The 21,668-nt window shown below is 35.1% G+C and overlaps 1 protein-coding gene across 2 annotated transcripts in view; it reads right to left on the bottom strand.

The window, feature by feature from the left end:
• LOC111147000 (SGT1 homolog, MIS12 kinetochore complex assembly cochaperone) overlaps positions 1-21,668 on the bottom strand; it is a 41,047-nt gene that overhangs the window by 5,968 nt on the left and 13,411 nt on the right. The window contains exons 8-12 of one of the 2 annotated variants that reach the window (XM_022502832.1): positions 19,250-19,272; positions 17,514-17,610; positions 16,656-16,763; positions 6,879-6,969; positions 3,394-3,575 (exon numbers count right to left, since the gene is read on the bottom strand). In XM_022502832.1, the coding sequence (XP_022358540.1) occupies positions 3,394-3,575; positions 6,879-6,969; positions 16,656-16,763; positions 17,514-17,610; positions 19,250-19,272 (501 nt within the window). Of the gene's footprint in view, positions 1-3,393; positions 3,576-6,878; positions 6,970-16,655; positions 16,764-17,513; positions 17,611-19,249; positions 19,285-21,668 lie in introns of both variants that reach the window. The other variant, XM_022502831.1, reaches the window with a different exon arrangement.

The raw sequence follows: 21,668 nt of genomic DNA, 5'->3' as shown, positions 1-21,668 counted from the left end.
GCTAAAAACCTGCTAAGAGGGAAATTTATGAAACAAATGAAATTTATAATAAAGAATAGAAGAAAATCTATTCCTAAGTCAACAAAGGGCTGATTCTGTGGAAAGAAAAAAATTCATTGACATTGACAAACCTCTGTATCAAGACTGAAAAGACACGAATTACCGCCATACGAATGAAATGGAGTATCACTAGAGACCCTGTAGATAGCAAAATAAAAATAGTAAGAAAATACTACCAACATTGACAGGTTAGACAAACTAAATAGAATAAAATGCTCAAAAACACAAACTGCCACAGGTCACTCAATGATATGAAACAGATAACTGGAACAGTCCTACAAAGCTATTAGAATAATTAAGTAATTTATTTTTATTTTTATTTTTTATTTTATTTGATAGAGAGAGAGAGATCACAAGTAGGCAGAGAGGCAGGCAGAGAGAGAAGGAGAGGCAGGCTCCCTGCCAAGCAGAGAGCCCGATGCGGGGCTCGATCCCAGGACCCCGAGATCATGACCTAAGCCGAAGGCAGAGGCCTAACCCACTAAGTCACACAAGCACCCCTAGAATAATTAAGTAATTTAAAATCTTGACAAAAAAGAAATGTCCAGGCCCAGATGATTTTACTAGTTTAAAGAAAAATTAACACCAATTCTACACAATCTCTTCCAAAAAACAGCAGAGTACTTCCCAATTCATTTTATGAAGTTAGTATTACACAGATACCAAAATCAGACAAAGACATAAAAAAAAATATATCTCTTATGAACATAGATTAAAAAATCTTTAACAAAGTATCTGAAAGTAGAACTGAGCGATATATATAAAAGGAATTATACACCATGACCAGATGAAGCTTATCCCAAGGATGCAATAAATAAAATATAATTTTTATTATAAATTTCATTCATTTCTGTTGTTATTTTCTTCCATCTGCTTGCTTTGGGTTTATTTTGCTATCTTCTTAGGTTGTTCAGATGTGAATTAGATTATTGATTTGACTTTCTGTTTTCTATTGTGTATGTTTATGGTATAAATTTCCCTCTTAGCAGGGTTTTAGCTGAAATATACTAATCATATAAAATCACCATTGTAACAGGTTAAAGAAGAAAAAAAATCACATAATCATTTTAATCAATGCCAAAAAAGCATTCAAAAAGCACAGCTAGCTAATAGCTATCTTCCAAAAAGTCAACAGCCATTCATGATAAAAATCTCACAAGGAATAGAGACCTTCAACCTGATAGAGCATCTGCAAAAAACCTACCACTAACATTGTAATTAATGGTGGAAGACTGGTTTTTCCCTTAAAATGGGAACAAGGCATAAATGTCCACTCTCACCACTCTTATTCAACATAGTGCCAGAAGTTCCAGCCATTGCAATAAAGCAAAAAAAAGATGTAAGTCACAAATATCAGATTTAAAAGTCCTTACTTGAAAATATGACTATCTACAGAGAAACCCACACTTACCAAAAGATTTCCTAGAATAAACGAGTTTAGCAAGGTCACAGAATATAAGATAAACAAAAACCAACTGTATTTCTAAACACTAGCACAAGGACACCAAAGTTAAATATACAATACAATTTACAATCACTCAAAAACGAATACTTAGGTATCTCTTGCAAAACATTTAGGATTTACATGTAGAAAACTGCACAACGCTGATGAAAGAATCAAAGATCTAAATAAATGAATTGGCAGATTCAACACAGTAAAAATGTCAATCTCTCCAAACTGATATATAGTCCAATGCGATACCTAACAGGATGTTTTGGTACATATATACACAAAATATTCTAAAGTTTATGAGGAAGAGCAAAAGAACTAGAATACCTAAAACAATTTTGAAAATGACTAACAAAGCAGAAGGAATGACTCTTCCTGGATTCAAAACTTTCATAACTGAGATAATCAAGACTATAGTATTAACGGAAGGAGACATGTAGGTCGATGAAAAAGAGAACTCAGAAACAGACAAATATACTCAAGTAACTTTTGAGAAACACAAAAACAATTCAATGTTAGAAAGAGTTTTTCAACAAATGGTTCTGGTGCAAATGAACACAGGCAGGCTAAAAACAAAACATACAAAAAACCTCAACCTACATCTCAACTTCATATAAAAAAAACTAACTCAAGATGGATCATGGACTTCAACGTATTATGTAAAACCATAAAACTTATTGAAAGAAAAACGCAGGAAAAAATCTTTCAGATCTAAGACTAGGCAAAGAGTTCGAGACTTGATAATAAAAGCATAATCCATAAAAGCAAACACTGATAAATTGAACTTCATCAAAATTGAATACTTTAGCTCTGCAAAAGACTATTAAGAAAATAAAAAGTCAAAGTACAGACTGAGAGAAAATATCTACACACTATGTATCTCACAAAGACCTGTCAGATTAGTGGTGCCAGGAATTAAGGAAGGGCAGGGTGGCTGTGTGTATGGCTATAAAATGACTACACTGAAGGAATCCTGTGGCAGTGGAAATGTTCTTCATCTGACTGTCAATATCATGGTTGTGATACACTACTGTAGTTCTGCAAGATGATGCCACTAGGGGACACTGTGTAAAGGATACAAGGGATCTCTATCTACATTATTTCCTACAACTGCATATAAATCTATAATTATTTCAACATAAAAAGTTTAATTAGAAACACGTTTTAAAATCAACAGTGAAATGCTCAGTCACGAGCAGTTACAACAGGGTAACTTCTGTAGAATATCTAAGTCTCCAAGACATATATTAACTAAATACTAATTTGAATATAAATGCCTTAGAAAAGAGTGACATTTCCAAAACTACTGATAAAAGTCAAATGATTATAACTACAGGAAAATAATCAACCTAGTTCTATAGAGATGACTTGTTATTAAAATCTCAGAACTTAAGGCCTTGAATTTAGGTGGTATTTATGCTGTCCTGGTGCTTATTTCCTTAATCAACAGATAAATCATTAACAAACCAATGAGTAATTAATGTGCACCTGCTACTTGCCAAACACTGTTCTGGCAGTTTCCTGTCTATATTCTTCATCTCTGACACTGAGGCCACTATATATGGTTCTAATGGAGATTCCTTCAGCTATTGTGATAAATCCAACTACAGTAATTAGAGTATTTCCTTAAGCCTTCCAAGTTCTAACTCAGTAATTAAAAAATATTTGGAATAAACCACTTGCGTCTCAACTCCCCGACAAGTTTCCAACTTCCCCAATAATTACTCTTAGTTTAGAGCAGAAAGAAATGTTCAGATGAAGCCTATTCAAAAAGGCCTCCCAACCACAATATATGCAATATGGTTTCAAATTGCCTAATTAATCTTTCTTTTAAAATTTCTGAGTACTACCACAGTATATGTTTTTCAAGCTTAGGTTCTTACAAATGATTTGTTCATAGCACGTTTCACTTCATCAGAACCATCTGAATAGATCTGCTGGAATAGTTTGTTTAAAGCTGCATCTCCCTCCAACTTCTCATTTTTTTCTTCTTCTTTGATCTCACCAACCAATTTATCCCAATTTCTTGTATAATGAGATGATGACGGATATAAGTTCTTTACATCTATGGAGTAAAAAAGATAGATGTGATTAATCAACATATGATGATTATGTCAAGAATATGTAAACTTTGTGACCATGACATACAGAACATCATAGAAAATAGTTTAGGTCACTAAATTTCATAATAAATGTCTTTCTGATATATAAATCAATAATCAGATTTACACTTCTACAAACTGAATCAGTGTAATGTAAAATCCAGGAATTTCTTTTGAGCAAAATCTAATGAAGTATATGTTTTTGGTACATATTACAGAATTAGATTAAAAACATTCTTTGTATTAAAAATGAGGGAACTGAGTGAAAAATATATTAGAACTTTTATATTTACAGAAAAGTTGCTGAGATAGTACAATTCTAAAAAGTGTTTTTAAATAATGCTTCACTAAGAAATTTCTAAGTAAATTTTAATAAATGTTAAAAACGTGGCTTTTTTGATGTGCCTCTTTCAGAGTAGAGATAAACTGAATATATAATTATCCATGCCATTAGATGTTAAGACTCCATCCTTGAGTTAAGACTCCATTAAATTTATTTAATATAAAAAATTAAATAATTAATTTAATAATTAAATTATTAATTATTTCAATAGGAGATAATAAGCAATTCTTGAATGTTGAAAAATACACCATGTGATCATTTAGAGTTCAATGCTCACTCATGCACACACAGAAAATAATAGTACCTGTAGGACACACTGAGGTAAATCAAGGCTTCTTAAAACCAGAGAGGCTACTGACTGGCTCAGCAGCTCAGGGCACTGCCAGGGCTATCCCAAAGACTAAGGGAATCAAGATGGTGGCACCCGAGTAATTAAAAAGTAATCTACCTAGTAGCTATAAGAGCAGTTGTGTTCACTCTCCAATGGAAATACAACATAGGCCACAAATGTGAGCCACATACATAATTTAAAAATTTCTAGTAGCCATGATACTAAAAAGAATCAGGTGAAATGCGTTCTAGTAATATATTTTATTTAACCTAATATACGCAATCACTTCAACATGGATCAATATAAATATATTAAGAGTTTATGTCCGTTCATAGAGTCTTCAAAATCTGGTATTTTATACTTCCAGCACAACTCAATCCAAACCAGTCATTTTCAAACGCTCAGCAGGTACATGTGGTCACTATACTGGACAGTGTAGCCACAGAGCTTTAAAAAACCGAACTCAAAGTTTTCCTATTAATAAATTAGAACATACAACATGTCCCTCTTTCCTCAAAATAGTTCAAAAATGAGAAACTACCAACTGTTCAGTCTGTTGTTCCATCCCTTCTTTTCACCTGTAAGCCAACTTCCTCCCTGCCTATCTCCCCAGAGAAACAAAACCAAACAGCACCCCACATAGTTTTGTTTAGGGTAAGCATATAGTTTTCCGATCTACCCTTTTCTACCAGTAATCCCCTCTCGATCTATGTGCATTTTCACTAGTAGCCAAAGAAAGCAAAAAAAAAAAAGTATGCTGTATTAAATTAAGAGCCTAAAAAAGCATGGGTTTAATTAATCCTAATGCTGACTCCCTAGAAGAAAGGGAACAGATTCTAACCTCCATTTTACAGATAAGAAAACTGGTCCAGAAAGGTTAAACAACTTGCCCTTATCTGCACTCTCCAGCCTGAAGGACATGGAAATCTGACAAGCATATCAATTCCTTACAAAAATATAACAAGACAGAAGGAATAACATCTGAAATATCCAAGGCATTGAGTTTATAAAAACTCTGCAACTACAACACTAAAAAAATCTCCATATTTAATCTCAGAAAACTTTACCACCAGTAGATGGTGGATAAACTACTGAGGAATGGATGGGTAACCTAACTTCCTTGTTCATTCATTATAATATCAAATAACTGCAAAGATTCTCAGGTCAGCAGAGACTTTTTTCCATTGTTAGAAGATGCAGCAACAACCAGCATCACATAGAGGGTTTATATAAGGACCAGACTAAGACCCTGAAGACCAGGGTTTAGTCCTAGACCACAAAAACTGCTGGGTGATCTTAAGCAAGTTGCTTACTTTTAGACCCTGCAAAACAGGGCTGCCTCCTATAGAGGACTGTTGTTAGAACTGAGTAAGATTTAAAGTTTTTTGTTTTTGTTTTTTAAACGCTTTTTGAGCTCTATATAAACCTCAGCCCCCAAATCTCTGGGAGTCAGACCCAAAAGAATCACATAACATCTTTCCTGTCTTTTAAAATAAAATGTGAAGCAGAAGCTTAACAGCCTACATACCAACTTCAAATATTTCAATCCTTAAAAATTATCTGTTGGTGTCAACTTTCTGGTTTTGCTAATTACACAACAGACTAGTTGTGATGTTATTATGCAGGGAAGCTGGGTGAAGGGTACATGAGAACTTATCATTTCTGCAACTTCTAGGGACATCTAAAATTATTTCAAAATAAAAATAAAATATAATGAATAAAAAAATAAATTAAAAATATATAATGAAGGATTTGTTGGCTAACTCAGTGTTTTCTAAAAGGTGCCACAAGAATTCTATTTTCTGTTACAGAAAGAGCAGTGAAAAAATCTATAAGTAGCATTTTAGTCATCAAATCAGAACATTAATCAAAAAAATTTTCTCTCCTTTCCTTAATGAGGGCATTGCTATAAAACATACTCTCAGACTGTAGTTCTAACAGTATCTAAGCAGATTAATCATTCCATTAGAAAAATAGCTGTCTACTGCATAGGCTTAAAACTGATCCCAAGTAAGTAGCCTGTTCCTTATAGGGTTAAAAACAATCAACCCTAGTTTTCCACTCTTCTGGGCTTTTCTTAGGTTTTCATGACCTGTTTGTGAGCACTTCTTTAAGAGCAATAGAGTGAAATGGGTTAGGTATTTTACTCTGTGAAGCCCTGAAAGTCCACGAAATTAGAGTTGACAATATCAGAAGAAATAGAAAGGAATAAATAAAAAGGAGAGCAAAGAGGAAGAAATTATTTCAGCAGAATAAACCTTTAATCCACTTACAACCCAAAAAGAAGCAATAGGAAAGGGTAACACACAAAAACAACCCTCAACTAATGTCATACAGCGACTGGGTAAACAATAAAAACGCAACCCCCTCAGGGTTTATGCAGGCATTCTCTTATTCTCAGCTGAAGAATTGAAGAAGGTAGACACTTCACATAAAAGGCACTTTGTATTCATTACAGAGCAATCTTATTGCACTCACTGTATCTGTTCTTGGGAACATAAATAATGAAAATAGAAAGAATGCTCATTACTATTTAACTTCAAGTATATAACACAATATGAATTTAAAGCTCATCAAGGCCAGACAACAAACCTGCTATGAACTGTTTTGGTTTAGGCACATCTCCTTGCCCCTCTAGCTTTTCCCATCTCACAGCCTCTGTCTTTTTCATTTTAATTTCAATCTGGAGGAAACACCAAATAAAATTTATTATTTCATGTAAAATATACAAAACAGTAAAAAACAAATGCAATTTCCTTAAGTCATAAAATTTTTTAAGAATTAATAGTGCCCGAGATAATTTCCTTGAATTATACAAGGTTAAATTTGAAGAACTCTGAAACATTTTATTTCTATTTAAAAGCCACCCTTCAAAAACAACATGCATACACACTATAAGCTATAATTAAGAATCCTGAAATCCATATGCTTTTTTCTTCCAATGAACTGCTCTCAACCAGGGGTGATTTGGCAATTTTTATAGCTATTGTTGGTCCTCACAACTGGGGTGGGAGTTAGGGATGCTACTAAACATCCTACAACAGAAAGGGCAACCCCTCCACAACAAAGAATTATCCAACCCAAAATGTCAACAGCACCCCTCACTGAGAAACCCTGTTCTAAAGGAATTAGTATAGGAGTGCCTGGCTGCCCCAGTCAGGTAGGCTAGGCATCTGACTCCTGATGTCAGCTCTGGTTGTCGAGATCAAGCCACTCACCCTGATCTGGGGAGTCTGCTTCCCTTTCTTTCTCTCTCTCTGCTCCTCCCCCTGTTCAAGCTCTCTAAAATAAATTTTAAAAATATATATATATTTTTTAAGTATCTATTTATTTGAGAGAGAAAAAGATAGTGAGAAAGCACAGAAGTGCGGTGGGAGAGAGAGGGAAAAGCAGACTCCCTGCTAAGCAGGGGCCCAACATGGGGCTCAATGCCAGAACCCTGTGACCATGACCTAAGTGGAAGGCAGATGCCCTACCGACTGAACCACTCAGGTGCCCCAATAAATCTTTTAGAAAAATGGTATTACCACATTTGCTTGTACAATAACCCATTTGAAAGTTGAGACAAATTCCTATCATTGTATAAAAATACGACAAATAATCTAAAATGTTCATAATAATTCACTCAATAATTATTAAATACCGAATATGAGCAAGTTGTAATCTTCAAGGATGTGGTGGATTTTTAAAATATTAAAAACATGTTCTTGTAGGCAACTCTTGAAGAGCTTTGAGGGGCATAAGTATTTGCAATGGTGAAAGGGGGAAGTCTCCAGGGGCAAAAGAAACAGCCTAAAAGTGGATCCCTGAGGTTTCAAAGGACATAGTGCATCAGGGAGTATGGACAAGACCCATTTGTCTCAAGTCCAGGATTTATGTTAAAACAGTAAAAAATAAAGGTGAAAGAGGTGTAAGGCAAACTACAAAGACCTTCTAAATGCTGAACTAGCTTCACTTATTAAAATGAAATATTAAAAGCATCTTTAATTCTCTCATCAAGGCTGCACCCCCCTAGAGTCTACCCTTAACTCTAACACACACTCACAGAGCACTTACATATACCTTTTGTTTTCCTTGTTCAAATAACGCTCTCATTCCCATTTTTAGCCTAGCAAAACCAGCATTCATAGCACTAATAAGCCAATTATTACGCAGTTTAAGAACCAAAATAAAATTTTCCTAAAAAGATCTTATATATTATTTTAGAGAGAGAGGAAGTGCAAGTGCGGGGAGGGGGAGAGGGAGAGAGAAAATTCTAAGCAGGATCCACAGCCAGCGCAGAGCCCAATACAGGGCTCCATCTCAAGACCCTGAGATCATGACCCCAGCCAAAAGCAAGAGTCATGCTTAAAACTAAGCCACCCAGGCGCCCCTCAAAACAGAGTTTTATGTTCTAATTTTTTCTAAGAAAAGGATTTACTTTTGTAAATAGGAAAAAAAAATCAAAAGACAAATATAACAAAAAGAAAAGCCTATTCACACTGGTTCTTTAACGCTGTGAAATCAGAAAAATTCAGACCAGCAATTACTAGTAATCTTTCTACCACCTGCATTTAGTGTCAGAATCCTTAAAATTTCATTTTAAAATACCTTAACAAAACACTAACCGAGAAATCTGCCAATAATTTTAATCAGACAGAAGTGATGTATAGGAGGGGTGTGGTCCTTGAGTATTTGTATTTTCTTTAGCACAGAAATTTAACAAAAAACTGTTCTCATAATGAAAACACCATGAAACAAATGTCATTGGGAAAGTATAGTATTTTTAACATTAAGTTTATATGTATCTCTAGAATTCTCTAAAATGAATGACTAATTTTTATAAAGTAAAACACCACCCATATTTTCTCATACACAGCATAAGTGACAGTATTACGGTTGTTTTAAGTTGTCACTGCTCTAATAACTCTAATAGCTGGCAATGACACAGCAACAGTTACTGAAAGGGGATATTATCCTAAAATTTAAAACTTCATCTTGCTCTTTTTTCAACTCATCTGGAAATGAAGACCTGGCAAGCAGTGTATACATCAACACTATCCTTAGCTAATATCTCTGCCTCAGAGCACCCTCCATTCACATCTCAAGTTCCTGCACTTAAGCACAGTCAACAACAAGTTCCTTATTTCACTAAGGAGCAGCATACACTGACACTCACATGCACTGAAAGCCACTATAACCTGAGTAATTGTGCAGTATGAACGGTGCAGTATGGAATGTGCAGAATGAGGACTTTGTAAGGCCAAAGTCAAAGCTCTTAGTAACGACGTGTATCGAGTGAGAAAAACTGAACTGAACCTGAAATTGTATTTAATCCATTCACTAAAATAGCTGCACATAATAAAAACACACTTAAAGAAGCTTTTTAAAAAAGTGGGGGAGCTAATTTTCTGTGAATTCCTTTTTACACCCATTTCACTTTCAACGCTTATACATGCTTGTAAAAATGAAGTTTTAAGTCTTAATGACTCTGGCAGGTAACTCCAGAGTTACCACATGCCCAATTTCAGATATTTTTTATTGCAACTATTATTTAGCTATTCTATTTTCATTTAAGTCAAAAATAATTTATACGTTAACTTAGAACTTTGGTCTGAATGTTCCTCTCATATGCACGGGGAAGGCTTTCAGTAATATCCCAAAGCAGTATTCACAGATTACTAAATAAGAATCCCTCCTGTTCCAGATTGTTAAGTTTTCATGATTTTGCATACTATCACCCACTTTCAAATTCTTTATGCACAGACAATTTAATATTTTCCAATGAAAGAACTTCAGATTTAAAGGGAAGCCATTACTCCAAAAGGGCCATGGCATCCAGACACCACCTTCTTAGGAGGGGGCAAAAGCTCCCACTTACTGCCATAGGCTGACAGGAAGGCATCTTTCTCAGCGATTAGAGAGCTATGCCAATTTACTGCTGAACTTTTTTCCTGGCAAAGTTTTGACAACCATCTGTTTCAAGGCTGTAGTCATTAAACAATTGTTTCTGACCTTTAGAATGTAATTTCACAATGTTCTTACTCAGCTCTCAGCACGTTTAATGGCTGTACCTAACCACTTCGTCCAAAAGTAGAGCAAACTCAGTTTTCCTGAAGCCATACTGCACATCTACCATCTTTATTTTTTCATTCAAATCATTTCATAATCTTTTTTTTAAATGCAGAGGACAGTTATTAATGATGAGAAACTGAAAAACCACAAAAGCTCTAATAGTACAATTCAAATATTTAATGAGTACCTACTGTGGGCCAGGAACTGTGATAGTACATAAGATCACAGTCTCTATTCTTCCTGAAGAAATTAATCAGAAGAGATATTCCCATAAACAAAAAATTCCAGTATATCACTTGTAGTGAAAGATCTAAATATGGGGTGGGGGGGCACCTGGGTGGCTCAATCAGTTAAGAGTCTGCCTTCGCATGATCTGTGTCCTGGGATGGAGTCCCGCATCTGGTTCCTTGCTCAGCAGGGAGTCGGCTTCTCCCTCTGCCTGCCCCTCCCCCTGTTTGTGCTCTCTTGCTCTCTCCCTCTCTCAAATAAATAAAATCTTTAAAAAGAAAAAAAATCTAAATATAAAAAATATTCCAGTTTTCTGGAAGTCTGTCAAAATGTCATTAGTAGTGAGACTGATTACTTTCTCAGCTCCTTTATATTTTTCTACATTTTCTATAATATACGTTTATTGCTTTTATAACTGGAATAAAAATCTACATAATCAGGATAAAATAATAATAGCAGGAATATTTGTTGAGCACTACTATAAACCCTGTGTGCTTTGTATATGTCATCACTTAATAGAACAACCCTATAAAAGGAGATTACCATCCATACTTTAGAGATGAGGCAACCAAGGTAGATAGACAACTTGCTGGAAGTGTCTTTCACTGCTAGAAGTTTTACTTATTTCCTCAGAAATAAGCAGAGGTTGAAAGCAGGACAAAAACTATCAACTGCATAATTTTAGAAAGGAGTCATAAACAGGTGCTACTTGTTGGAACTAGGACCATGAATAAGTACCTAATCTCACTGAGCCTGTTTCTTCTGTAAAAAGTGATTTTATAGGGTCTACCTCATTTAGGGTCCTTATCAGGGTTAAATGAAACCATGTATGAAAAGAACAGAGCACTGTGTCTGACAAATAACTGAATGCTATTATCATTATCTTCATCATTATAATTAGCTAAAAAATCTGGGCAAATTACTTAACATCTCTGGGTTCAGTTTATACCTGTAAATAGGTGATAAAAATACCTACACCAAGCAGTATTTGTGAGGATCATATAGGATAATACACCACAATCAAAACAGTTACCTACTATAATTCTGCACAGGTCAAACAGCAAGGACTGGCTAAGCTACAATAAACGCACAGTGAAATACTTTGCTGTAGAATACTTAAAAGCATCAAAAAATTATCCAAAATGTATGGTTAAATTTAAAGAGATAGCTATAGACAGTATTTACAGTAAAATCCTTTTCTTTTGGGGTGCCTGGGTGGCTCAGTGGGTTAAAGCCTCTGCCTTTGGCTCAGGTCATGATCCCAGGGTGCTGGGATCGAGCCCCACAATGGGCTTTCTGCTCAGCAGGGAGCCTGCTTCCCCATCTGTCTCTGTCTGCCTGCCTCTCTGCCTACCTGTGATCTCTGTCTCTCAAATAAATAAATAAAATCTTTTTAAAAAAAAATCCTTTTCTTTGGAAAATAATTGAATATGCATTAATAGAAAAGGGGGCAAGAATACACTTCAAAAACAATCTGTGGGTTATGAGCAACTAAATACTTGTTTTAAAAAAACAACAACAAAAACTATTACCACCACCACTGTATCAAAGACGTAAAACATGGGGCCAATGGGTGGCTCAGTCAGTTAAGCATCGGACTCTTGACTTCACCTCAAGTCGTGATCTCATGGTTATGGGATTGAAGTCTGCCTCAGGCTCTGCTCTCAGTGCAGAGTCTGGTTGGGATTCTTTCTCCCTCTCTCCAGAACCCCTCCCTTGCTCACGTGTGCGCGCACTCTCTCTCTCTAAATAAATGCATAAAATTTTAAAAGAGAAAAAGACATAAAACAATCCCAAAACCCCCACACCTTTGTGTTTAAAAAAGCAGAAGCATCCTGCCCAAACATCTCCAACTCTATTACATCATCATTAGATTTTTCTATGAATATTAAGAAAAGGAGTTCAGAGGCGCCTGGGTGGCTCAGTGGGTTAAGCCTCTGCCTTCAGCTCAGGTCATGATCCCAGTGTCCTGGGATCAAGCCCCGCATCGGACTCTGTGCTCAGCAAGGAGCCTGCTTCCTCCTCTCTCTCTGCCTGCCTGTCTGCCTACTTGTGATCTCTGTCTGTCAAATAAATAAATAAATCTTTAAAAGAAAAAAAAAAAAAAAAAGAAAAGGAGTTCACTCTAAAACCTCTCAATTTTATTAAGAAAGGAGAAGGGAGCAATTATTTGTCTCCAAATAAAGATACTTTACTTCTCACAGTTCAGGGTAAAAGCCTTCATAGTTTATATAGATACAAATACAAAAAGACTGCTTTGACTAGAAACAGGAATAGAAAAACATTTCTTTTTTTTTCTTTTGAAGAATTTATTCGTAAGTAATCTCTACATCCAACATGAGCCTCGAACCCACCACCCCAAGATCAAGAGTTGTATACTCCACCAACTAAGCCAGTCAGGTGCCTGGAAGAACATTTCTACAAGGGTGAATTAACTTCAAAGGATTTTGAAAATTCTAATTTTTTGGAAGTAGTGACTATTAATCTTTAAAATGAGTATTTCACAGCATAGCTGTCACTGAAGTTATAATCTTGTGATTGTGAGCAGAGGATATTGTCATGAAATTAACAAGATGAACAAAGAAACAATACAGTTTCTTAATAAAGAAAATGAATAGGCAGTTATGAAAGCTGATATTCAATAAAAAGTAGAAATAACTATCAGAGTTACTGGAAAAAATATGAATTCTGACTAGATATGCTATTGTAAAATACTGAGCTAAAAAATGCTGCTTCATTAACTTAAGGGTCCTATAGCTCTTATTTTCACTGCAAATTATATTTCACTTGAATTAGTAACAATTAACCAACAATTATACAAGAATATGCAACACTTATTCAGCCTTGAAGGTGGAAAAGAAACTGAATTCTCAAAGCAAAGAAATAGGCCTTTTAAAGCACAGATTTTAAGGAATCCCTAATTTTACCAGATTCTTCTAAACAGAACCATTCTGATTCAAGATAGGATTCAAGACACCTAAATACAAATGAAAATCAAATGACTTATTTTTCTCTTAGTATCATCATTAAATAAGCCTCAGTAACCCAAAGAAAAATTTTACTTTCAGTATTGAAACAGTCTCCCTTTGCTGTATGAAAAAAAGATTCAAAACTTTCATTTCCCTTAACATAAAATTAAGTGCAATTATTTCAATTTGTTTCCCATAAAACACAGCTTAAAGTTAGCAGTCTAACAAAACTAATATATATTACTTTGGGTTAAGACAAGAAAAATAATTATCTTCCATTACACTTCTTAAAAATTTTACTTCTTTATTAAAGAACTTAGAAAGACCTAAACAAAGAAGCACTAGCTTTCCAGACAGGGAAGTATTCCTTTTGGGCCAGGATGAACAATTCTGTAACTATGTAAAACTCGGGAAAAGCATTTAAAAGTCCAGGAACCTCAGTTTCTTTTCATCTATTAAAACGAAGAATAAAAATACTCTATCAATCTCAAAGCATTAACATTAGAATCCAATTTAAATTCATTCACTGAACAATTACTGACCAGCACTATGTACAACGCACAGGGCTAGACAAATTTAGCAAATGGATCATTTAGCAAATGGATCAATAAATAAAGAATTACTCATTTTGTAGTTTGTGGAGTTAACTGGGATATATCCTTACCCAGAGGTATGGGTATGATTTGCTTCTTATCCTCACAGACTAGATGCAAGAGTAATGAAATATATACATGAACTACTATATAAAAAAGAAAAGTAGTCATGTAGCATTTAAAGAAAGAAGGGATCAAAAAAGCAAACTGGGAATATAGCAGGGGGGTTGCAGATGGTTAGAAACAACAAGCACTCAAGAGTCAAAGGAGAATTAAGGAGAGATAACCGTGCTTTGTAACATCCTTAATTCTAGCCACACAAACTTGTGTATTCATTACCATCACATCCTATTATTCCATAAATTACATGAGGAGACCCAGTAACACAAGTTTTTAAGTCATTTACCATCTATTATACTTCAAAAGAATGTGCATTAACAACCTGTTGGTAAAAATATGTACAAAAATGCCAAACCCTTAACTTTCTGATCTCCCAAATCTAGCTAGAGTTTTGTGGTTGATTATTTACCCAACTTCTTTTATAAAACAAATTCTACATTGTGTGGATGGGGTAAGACTAAAATCTTGTTAAGATTTCATCCCTTTTTCTCACTTTCTATCATCCAAACAACTGTGTCTTCTCATGTCTACTCATAATTTAACAGCTCTGTACTTTGTAATCTTCAAGTAAGTGGGGAAATCACTTCTAACTAGATGCAAAAAACTACCGATTCTTTTTTTAATTAATTTATTTATTTGACAGAGAGAGAGAGAGAGAGAGAGAGAGAGAGAGAAAGAGATCACAAGCAGGCAGAGAAGCAGGCAGAGAGAAAGGGGGAAGCAGGCTCCCTACTGAGCAGAGAACCCAAGGCATGGCTCCATCCCAGGACCCTGAGATCATGACCTGAGCTGAAGGCAGAGGCTTCACCCACTGAGCCAGCCAGGTGCCCCAAAACTACCAATTCTTAACTCTGTGCTTCTGCTCAAATGTTTTGCAGGTATCCTCTTCTTTCTGCAGGCCCAGTTATCATATTCTCCCAAACGCAGGCCAATCCTGATTCTATTCTAGGATAGGAAAATTCACGTCCTTAGCACTTAAACTCAATAGTTACTAACATAGTTATGTTCTAAGACATGTATAAAGAAGGTATAGTAATGGAAAAAGTCTACTTAAATCATCTGCTGTCATAACTCATTATACATCCTCACACAATTTTATAGATGAAAAAAATTCCAGTGCTCATTTAGTCCATACCTCTCATTTTTAAAGATGGTGAAAATTTAGTCTTATAATAACTGTATGACTAGTCTAAGTTCACAGGACAAACAAAGAACCAGAGTCAGGTTTTTTTTATTTTTCAGTTCAGTAGTTCAGTACTTGTCCGACTTATACTACCTACATCTTCTGACTGCTGTCTAAAACATTCTATGAATTTTAATTCTACTGCATATTTTACGTTTTTGAAAATATAAAGAAACCTAAAAATTATATAATTACTGGAACTGCAGTTCAAATCATTCAGTATTCCCTCATAACAAAGTATTTTAAAATTCAGCTTAATTAAAAAACAAAAAAAAAGCAGATTCATCTTCATAGTAGTTTGTATTTCTGACTACATTAAGATAGGGTAAGAAAATATTTATACATCAAAACAGGCCAAGTTTAAGAGAAGAGACTTTATCAAATCTTAAAGACAGGCTGATAATTTCATCTTTTTTTTGGAAGACCTCTTTAAGAAATATACCAATCTTAAGTATACAAACACTACTGAGGTTAAACTAACATTTAAATTTCATTGTCCTAGAATCTGGGAAGGGGAAAACTGTTACTCGAAATTTGTTTTCTTTTATTTACCTGTACCTTTCTTTCTTTCTTTTTTAAAGATTTTATTTACTTGAGAGAGAGAGAGTGAAAGAGAGAAAGCAGGAGAGAGGGGAGGGTCAGAAGGAAAAAGAGAATCCTCACTGAGTGGGGAGCTCCAGGCGAGACTCCATTTTGGAATTCCAGGATCATGACCTGAGCTGAAGGCAGACACCCAACCAACTGTGCCACCCAGACACCCACTTACCTGTACCTTTTAATTTGAAGATATGTGCTTAAAAGGATCTATAAGCTTATAATCACACTGGCAATTAGTTGACCAATATTTCTTTATTCTGAAAATACTACTGACAACTTTTCTCATTTAAATAATCTATCTCTCAGGAGCCTGGGTGGCTCAGGGGATTAAAGCCTCTGCCTTTGGCTCAGGTCATGATCCCAGGGTGCTGGGATTGAGCCCCACATGGGGCTCTCTGCTCAGCAGGAAGACTGTTTCCCCTCTCTCTCTACCTGCCTCTCTGCCTACTTGTGATCTCTGTCAAATAAATAAATAAAATCTTTAAATAAAAATAAATAACTAAAAAATCTATCTCTACACCTAAGATGGGGTTTGAACTCATGACCACGAGATCGGGTCACATGCTCTTCTTACTGAGCCAGCCAGATGCCCCCACTAATGACAACTCTTTTAAAATTGTCTTACCTTTGTTGAAAGTACTTTAAATGTGCTCTGTTCTGGTATTATAGGATGAAGAAGTCTCAGTTTCAAATTGTAATCCTCTCCAGAAGGAAGTATCACCAAAGCAGACAACTAATGAAGACAAAATTAGCAGCGCATTTTATAAATTTATATAATGAAAGGTAAAATACTTAGACTGAATATAACAGAACTTCATGCTGTCGCTGATTATTTTACACTTTCTATGGAATATCAAATTTAAGAAATTCAAAATAATCTTTTTCTATCTGGAATCTTTTACATGGATTCTCACATACACAATTAAATAAGCAGAACACAGTATGTTTCATTTAACATTTAAATCTCTAGAAAACTCAAGATATAAGAGCAAAACAACACAAAATGTAACAAAAGAAAGTATTCATATGCAAAATACCTACTTCTGCCACTAACTTAAGTATCACTGAAGTTTTCCACTAAACGCTAAGAAATCAAGTTATTACAAGTCACACTAATTTAATGTGGTTAGTAAATTCTAAGACATATAAATCACACAAAAAATAAGACCTTTTTCGTAAAGTATACAAATGTAACCAAATCACATCTTACTAATGTCTTTTATATGTGTCAGCCAAATTCTGCTTTGAATTTCAAATCTAAAAAAAAAGATAATGCACATCTAGCTATAACCTACAGTATACATTTGTCTCAAAATTTAAAATCATTCAAGCTGAAAAGCAATGCTTCAGATTTTCATCAGCATTTTCCACATTGCAGGAAGAAATATCTGATAAACTGCTATAGATTATTCTGCGGTATACTATACTTCCAAATAAAAGTATTTAATCTCAAAATAAAAAATGTTTCAAAGACTGTAATAACCTCTTTTTCTGAAAATTCCACATTTACATTATTCTTCTGAACATTCTTGATCATAAGTGTAATGATTACTTGAGATTCTGTTTGATACCAGTCATACCTATTAAAAAAAAAAAAAAAAGAAAAAACACCTCAGAACATTTAATTTTCTTAAAGTTGCTGCTGCTTTATGTTTTGTCAAGATAAAACTACAATCTGATAAACAACAAGAGCTCCACCTTGAGGAACAAATAAGCAAAGCAGATGGTGATTCACAGAAACAATTTTATATAACTAATTTTCTTTGATCTGCACTAATGGAAAAGAACATTAGGGTATGATGCCTCAAACCTTTCCAGGATACTTAAATACTTCCATGATTTTCTGGGCTCTGACTCATATCTCTAATATTGTTGTGCTTAAGCTAATGTTAAAGATGAAATTTACTCTTAACAGCAAACCATTATTATATACCATTAACAGCTTTACACTTTCATTTCAACCTAATAGTAAGAAAAAGCACTTCTATCCCTCTTTTACAGATGAAAAATGGGCCCAGATGGGCAAAGCAATCAGCCAGTCAGGCAGGTGTTAAACTGGACCCATGTCAGCTGGACTCCACACCAAAATCTCTTAACTGAAGCTGGGGCAAACAGCCCTGAACACAGGGAGCAGAAGCAAATGAGCTAAAATTAAAATAACTTAAAATTTAACTCATCCTGCCAGGCACATTAAATACCATATCTTCCTTCACTTTCAAGGTACATGGGAAAACTAATGTGCCTAGAGATTCTAATTATGTGTCTTTCCCACATAAGGCTCTAGAAATGCAGGGATCCTCACTCTCAAATTAGCCTATATTAGATTATAAACTCCCATGAGGCAGAGCAGTTTATCTATCCTGCCACTATTATATTCCTAGAACTAAGCATAGTGCCTGGTACACAGAACCAGTATTAAATCAATGTTTAATACTGGTGGATTATTGTTATGCTCCAAACATAATTATTATTTAATGTTTCCGTTCTATTCCTGCTGCTGCCATTAAGCTAGTCCAAATTCCTTATCTACTTGGTATCTGGGAGAGTCATCCTAAATCTCCCTAGAAAGAGCAGGAACAGATCTTTTTGTTTTAACATTCCCAAACCATTTTAAGGAATTAAAATGCACCTTGATTAAAGAAACAAACTTTAAGAGTCTCAAAATTTCCTTCTGAAATTCAGTGGGGATGCAAAGCTCCAAATCAATGCCTTGGGTTTCTTTCTATTACAGTCCTAAGAATACAAGGTGTACACATGACTAATGAATAATTAAAAATAAATTCGAATACCCGCTAGATGCTTGATTCATTATTGTAACTTTTGCCCTGAGCAATAGTTGTCCCTTTCAACCCATGCAGAATTACTCTATGAAAAATTTACTCTAAAATATAAAAAGCAGGTAGTTACAATTCTGCCAAGCCTACTACTAATTTATTTACCTGTGTAATAACAACTGGAAGAGGCTCTTGTCATTCATGGAAAGGTGACATTATATGGAACCAGATGAAGCAAGTTTAAAGTAGAGAACTGACTTGAATTCAACCTTAACATAAACACTACTATCAATCAGTAAACAGCCTTTGAATTAGTTTTCCCAGGCTAAACACAATTTCTAAAAAAACACCGAACAGCACAGGGTAAGGACTTGCTTACTATTAAACAGGACTTTTTCCTTTAGCCATATTTACCATGCATTGTTTATGAAAAAGAAATGCTTACTTGATTTTTGACTGATGAGTCCTCTGGGATGCAGACTGATTTTGGCAAGTTGCAAGAGAAAGATTTTTACAAATTAGTTTAGCAACTATATATTAAAAATGCATGTATTATTAATTTACCCAAAGCTGTGGTTACTTTGTTATGGAATAACTACAGCAACATATCCCTCAAAGACAAAGCATAGTATTCTTGTTAAAAATACAAGTTATCACAAAATTTAAGAATAATCAACATTTTTATAATATTATGAGTTAAAATGTCAAAAGAGATTTTTCTTCTAAAATAAAACCATAAGGGGAAAGGAAGGAAAAATAAGATGAAAACAGAGAGGGAGACAAGCTACAGAGATTCTTTTTTTTTTTTTTTAAAGATTTTATTTATTTGACAGAGAGAGATCACAAGTAGACAGAGAGGCAGGCAGAGAGAGAGAGAGAGAGAGAGAGAGAGAGGGAAGCAGGCTCCCTGCTGAGCAGAGAGCCCGATGCGGGACTCGATCCCAGGACCCCGAGATCATGACCTGAGCCGAAGGCAGCAGCTTAACCCACTGAGCCACCCAGGCGCCCCAGAGATTCTTAACCATAGGAAACAAACTGAGGGTTGCTGGAGGGGCGGTGGGTGAGGGATGCGATAACTGGGTGATGACATTAAGAAAAGCACTTGATAGAATGAGCACTGGGTGTTATATACAACTGAAAAATCACTAAATTCTACCTCTGGAACTAATAATACACTATATGTTAATTAAATTGAGTTTAAGTAAAAAAAAAAATTTTCAGAATAAAAATAAAGCATAAAACAAAAAACTTTCTAAAGGTCTAAGTGGAAAAGGTTACATTTAAATGTCCAGTTCCAAGGCTAACTCTCTAATCTGAAAAAAACAATGACATTTTTAAAAAATTAAAAGAAAAACAACACATTTTTTAGTATAACATTCAGGCTTAGCAGCGGCATCAAACACTGCTCTGGAATATATGAAAGAACATTTCCATAGTGCTTTCCAGATAACAGCTTACTGTGCTTATGGTATCTCAGTAACAAAAATTCTACACTGCCCATCAAGAAACAAACGAATCATGATTCCGGACCAATCCATACTTTCCTAAACTACATGTGTCCAGTTAAGACCTCGTAAATCAAAAGAACTTGCCCTGGGTTATAGGTGACCTCTAAGTCATCCCTCAATGATAGGGAAGAGATGGGGTTTAGAGGAACAAAATAAAACCCTTCTACAGATTTAAGTCTAATTCAGAATTTCTCTCCACTATTAACTATTGAGAAATACCTGAATCTAGGTGCTATCAAGTAGAGACAATGACTAGAGCAGATTATTCCCATTCACCATGGTGCAAAGATAAAACTAAACTAGTGTGAACCACCGCAGTAACAAAATGCACTGTGGCTAAACAGCCGTCTGTGTTACTAAGCATGATCCGAATGCTACTCTGTTTTTGCAGGACTCGTTCCAATCCCAAACAGAATACTATAAGACCTAAACAGAAATACCAGCAGGTGAAGAAAACCAACTTTTGTTTACTTAAAATTTTCATTTATTTATATAGACAAAGTGAGCAAGAGTGAGCAGGGGGAGGAGCAAAGGGAGAGGGAGAAGGAGACTGCACACTAAGTGCAGAGCCTGACTAGGTGCTAGAGTCCATGACTCTGAGATCATCACCTGAGCCTAAATCAAGAGTCGGATGCTTTGTCAACTGAGCCACCCATGTGCCCCAAAGGAAGCCAAAAATCCTTCCCTCATTCATCACCCTTAGGAATATGGAAAAGCCTTTCAGGTGTAGGAACAACCAGACAGGGCTCACTTTTGGTGATGTTCCAACCTCCAGTCACTACATATACACATATCTGGCCTGACGCTCACAACCTGAAGGAGATTAGCTCTATTAGGCCCAGTTTACACATGAAGAAAGCCCAGAGAATAGAAGACTTTCTCAATGTCACAATGTAATTCTGAAAGACAGAGATGTAAATCTTCCTTCAGACATGAAGAGACCCAAGTAGGTTAAGTAACTGCCGACAGAGTTAAGACACACATACATCTCCTGACTCCCTGTCATTTTATTTACTGACTAAGCTGCAGATGATCACTGCTAAAAACCACTAGCCAGAACATAACTGTGTGTGTTATAAATAAACCTAAGTGCATAATGTAACTATGTGTGTTATAAATAAACCTAAGTGGTTAAAAAAAAAAATTAAAGCAACTTTCAACTCCACCATAACTTTTAATGACTGAAAAGACCTGGAAATCTTCATATCCAAAACAATAAATGTGACTGAATTAGACAAACATTTCCAAATTTTACTTAACTTTTGTGTTCTCAGTACACCACAATAAACCCTGAAAGTGCTTTCTAAGCAGCAGCTGTTTAACCTAAAAGTGATGACTTTTCAGCAGGGAAAAGAA

Source organism: Enhydra lutris, unplaced genomic scaffold (assembly GCF_002288905.1).
Source record: "Enhydra lutris kenyoni isolate GAN:26980312 unplaced genomic scaffold, ASM228890v2 scaffoldscaffold15, whole genome shotgun sequence".
Taxonomy (NCBI): domain Eukaryota; kingdom Metazoa; phylum Chordata; class Mammalia; order Carnivora; family Mustelidae; genus Enhydra; species Enhydra lutris.
Note: the sequence above shows the minus strand (reverse complement) of the source record. Positions and strands in the feature narration are given on the sequence as shown.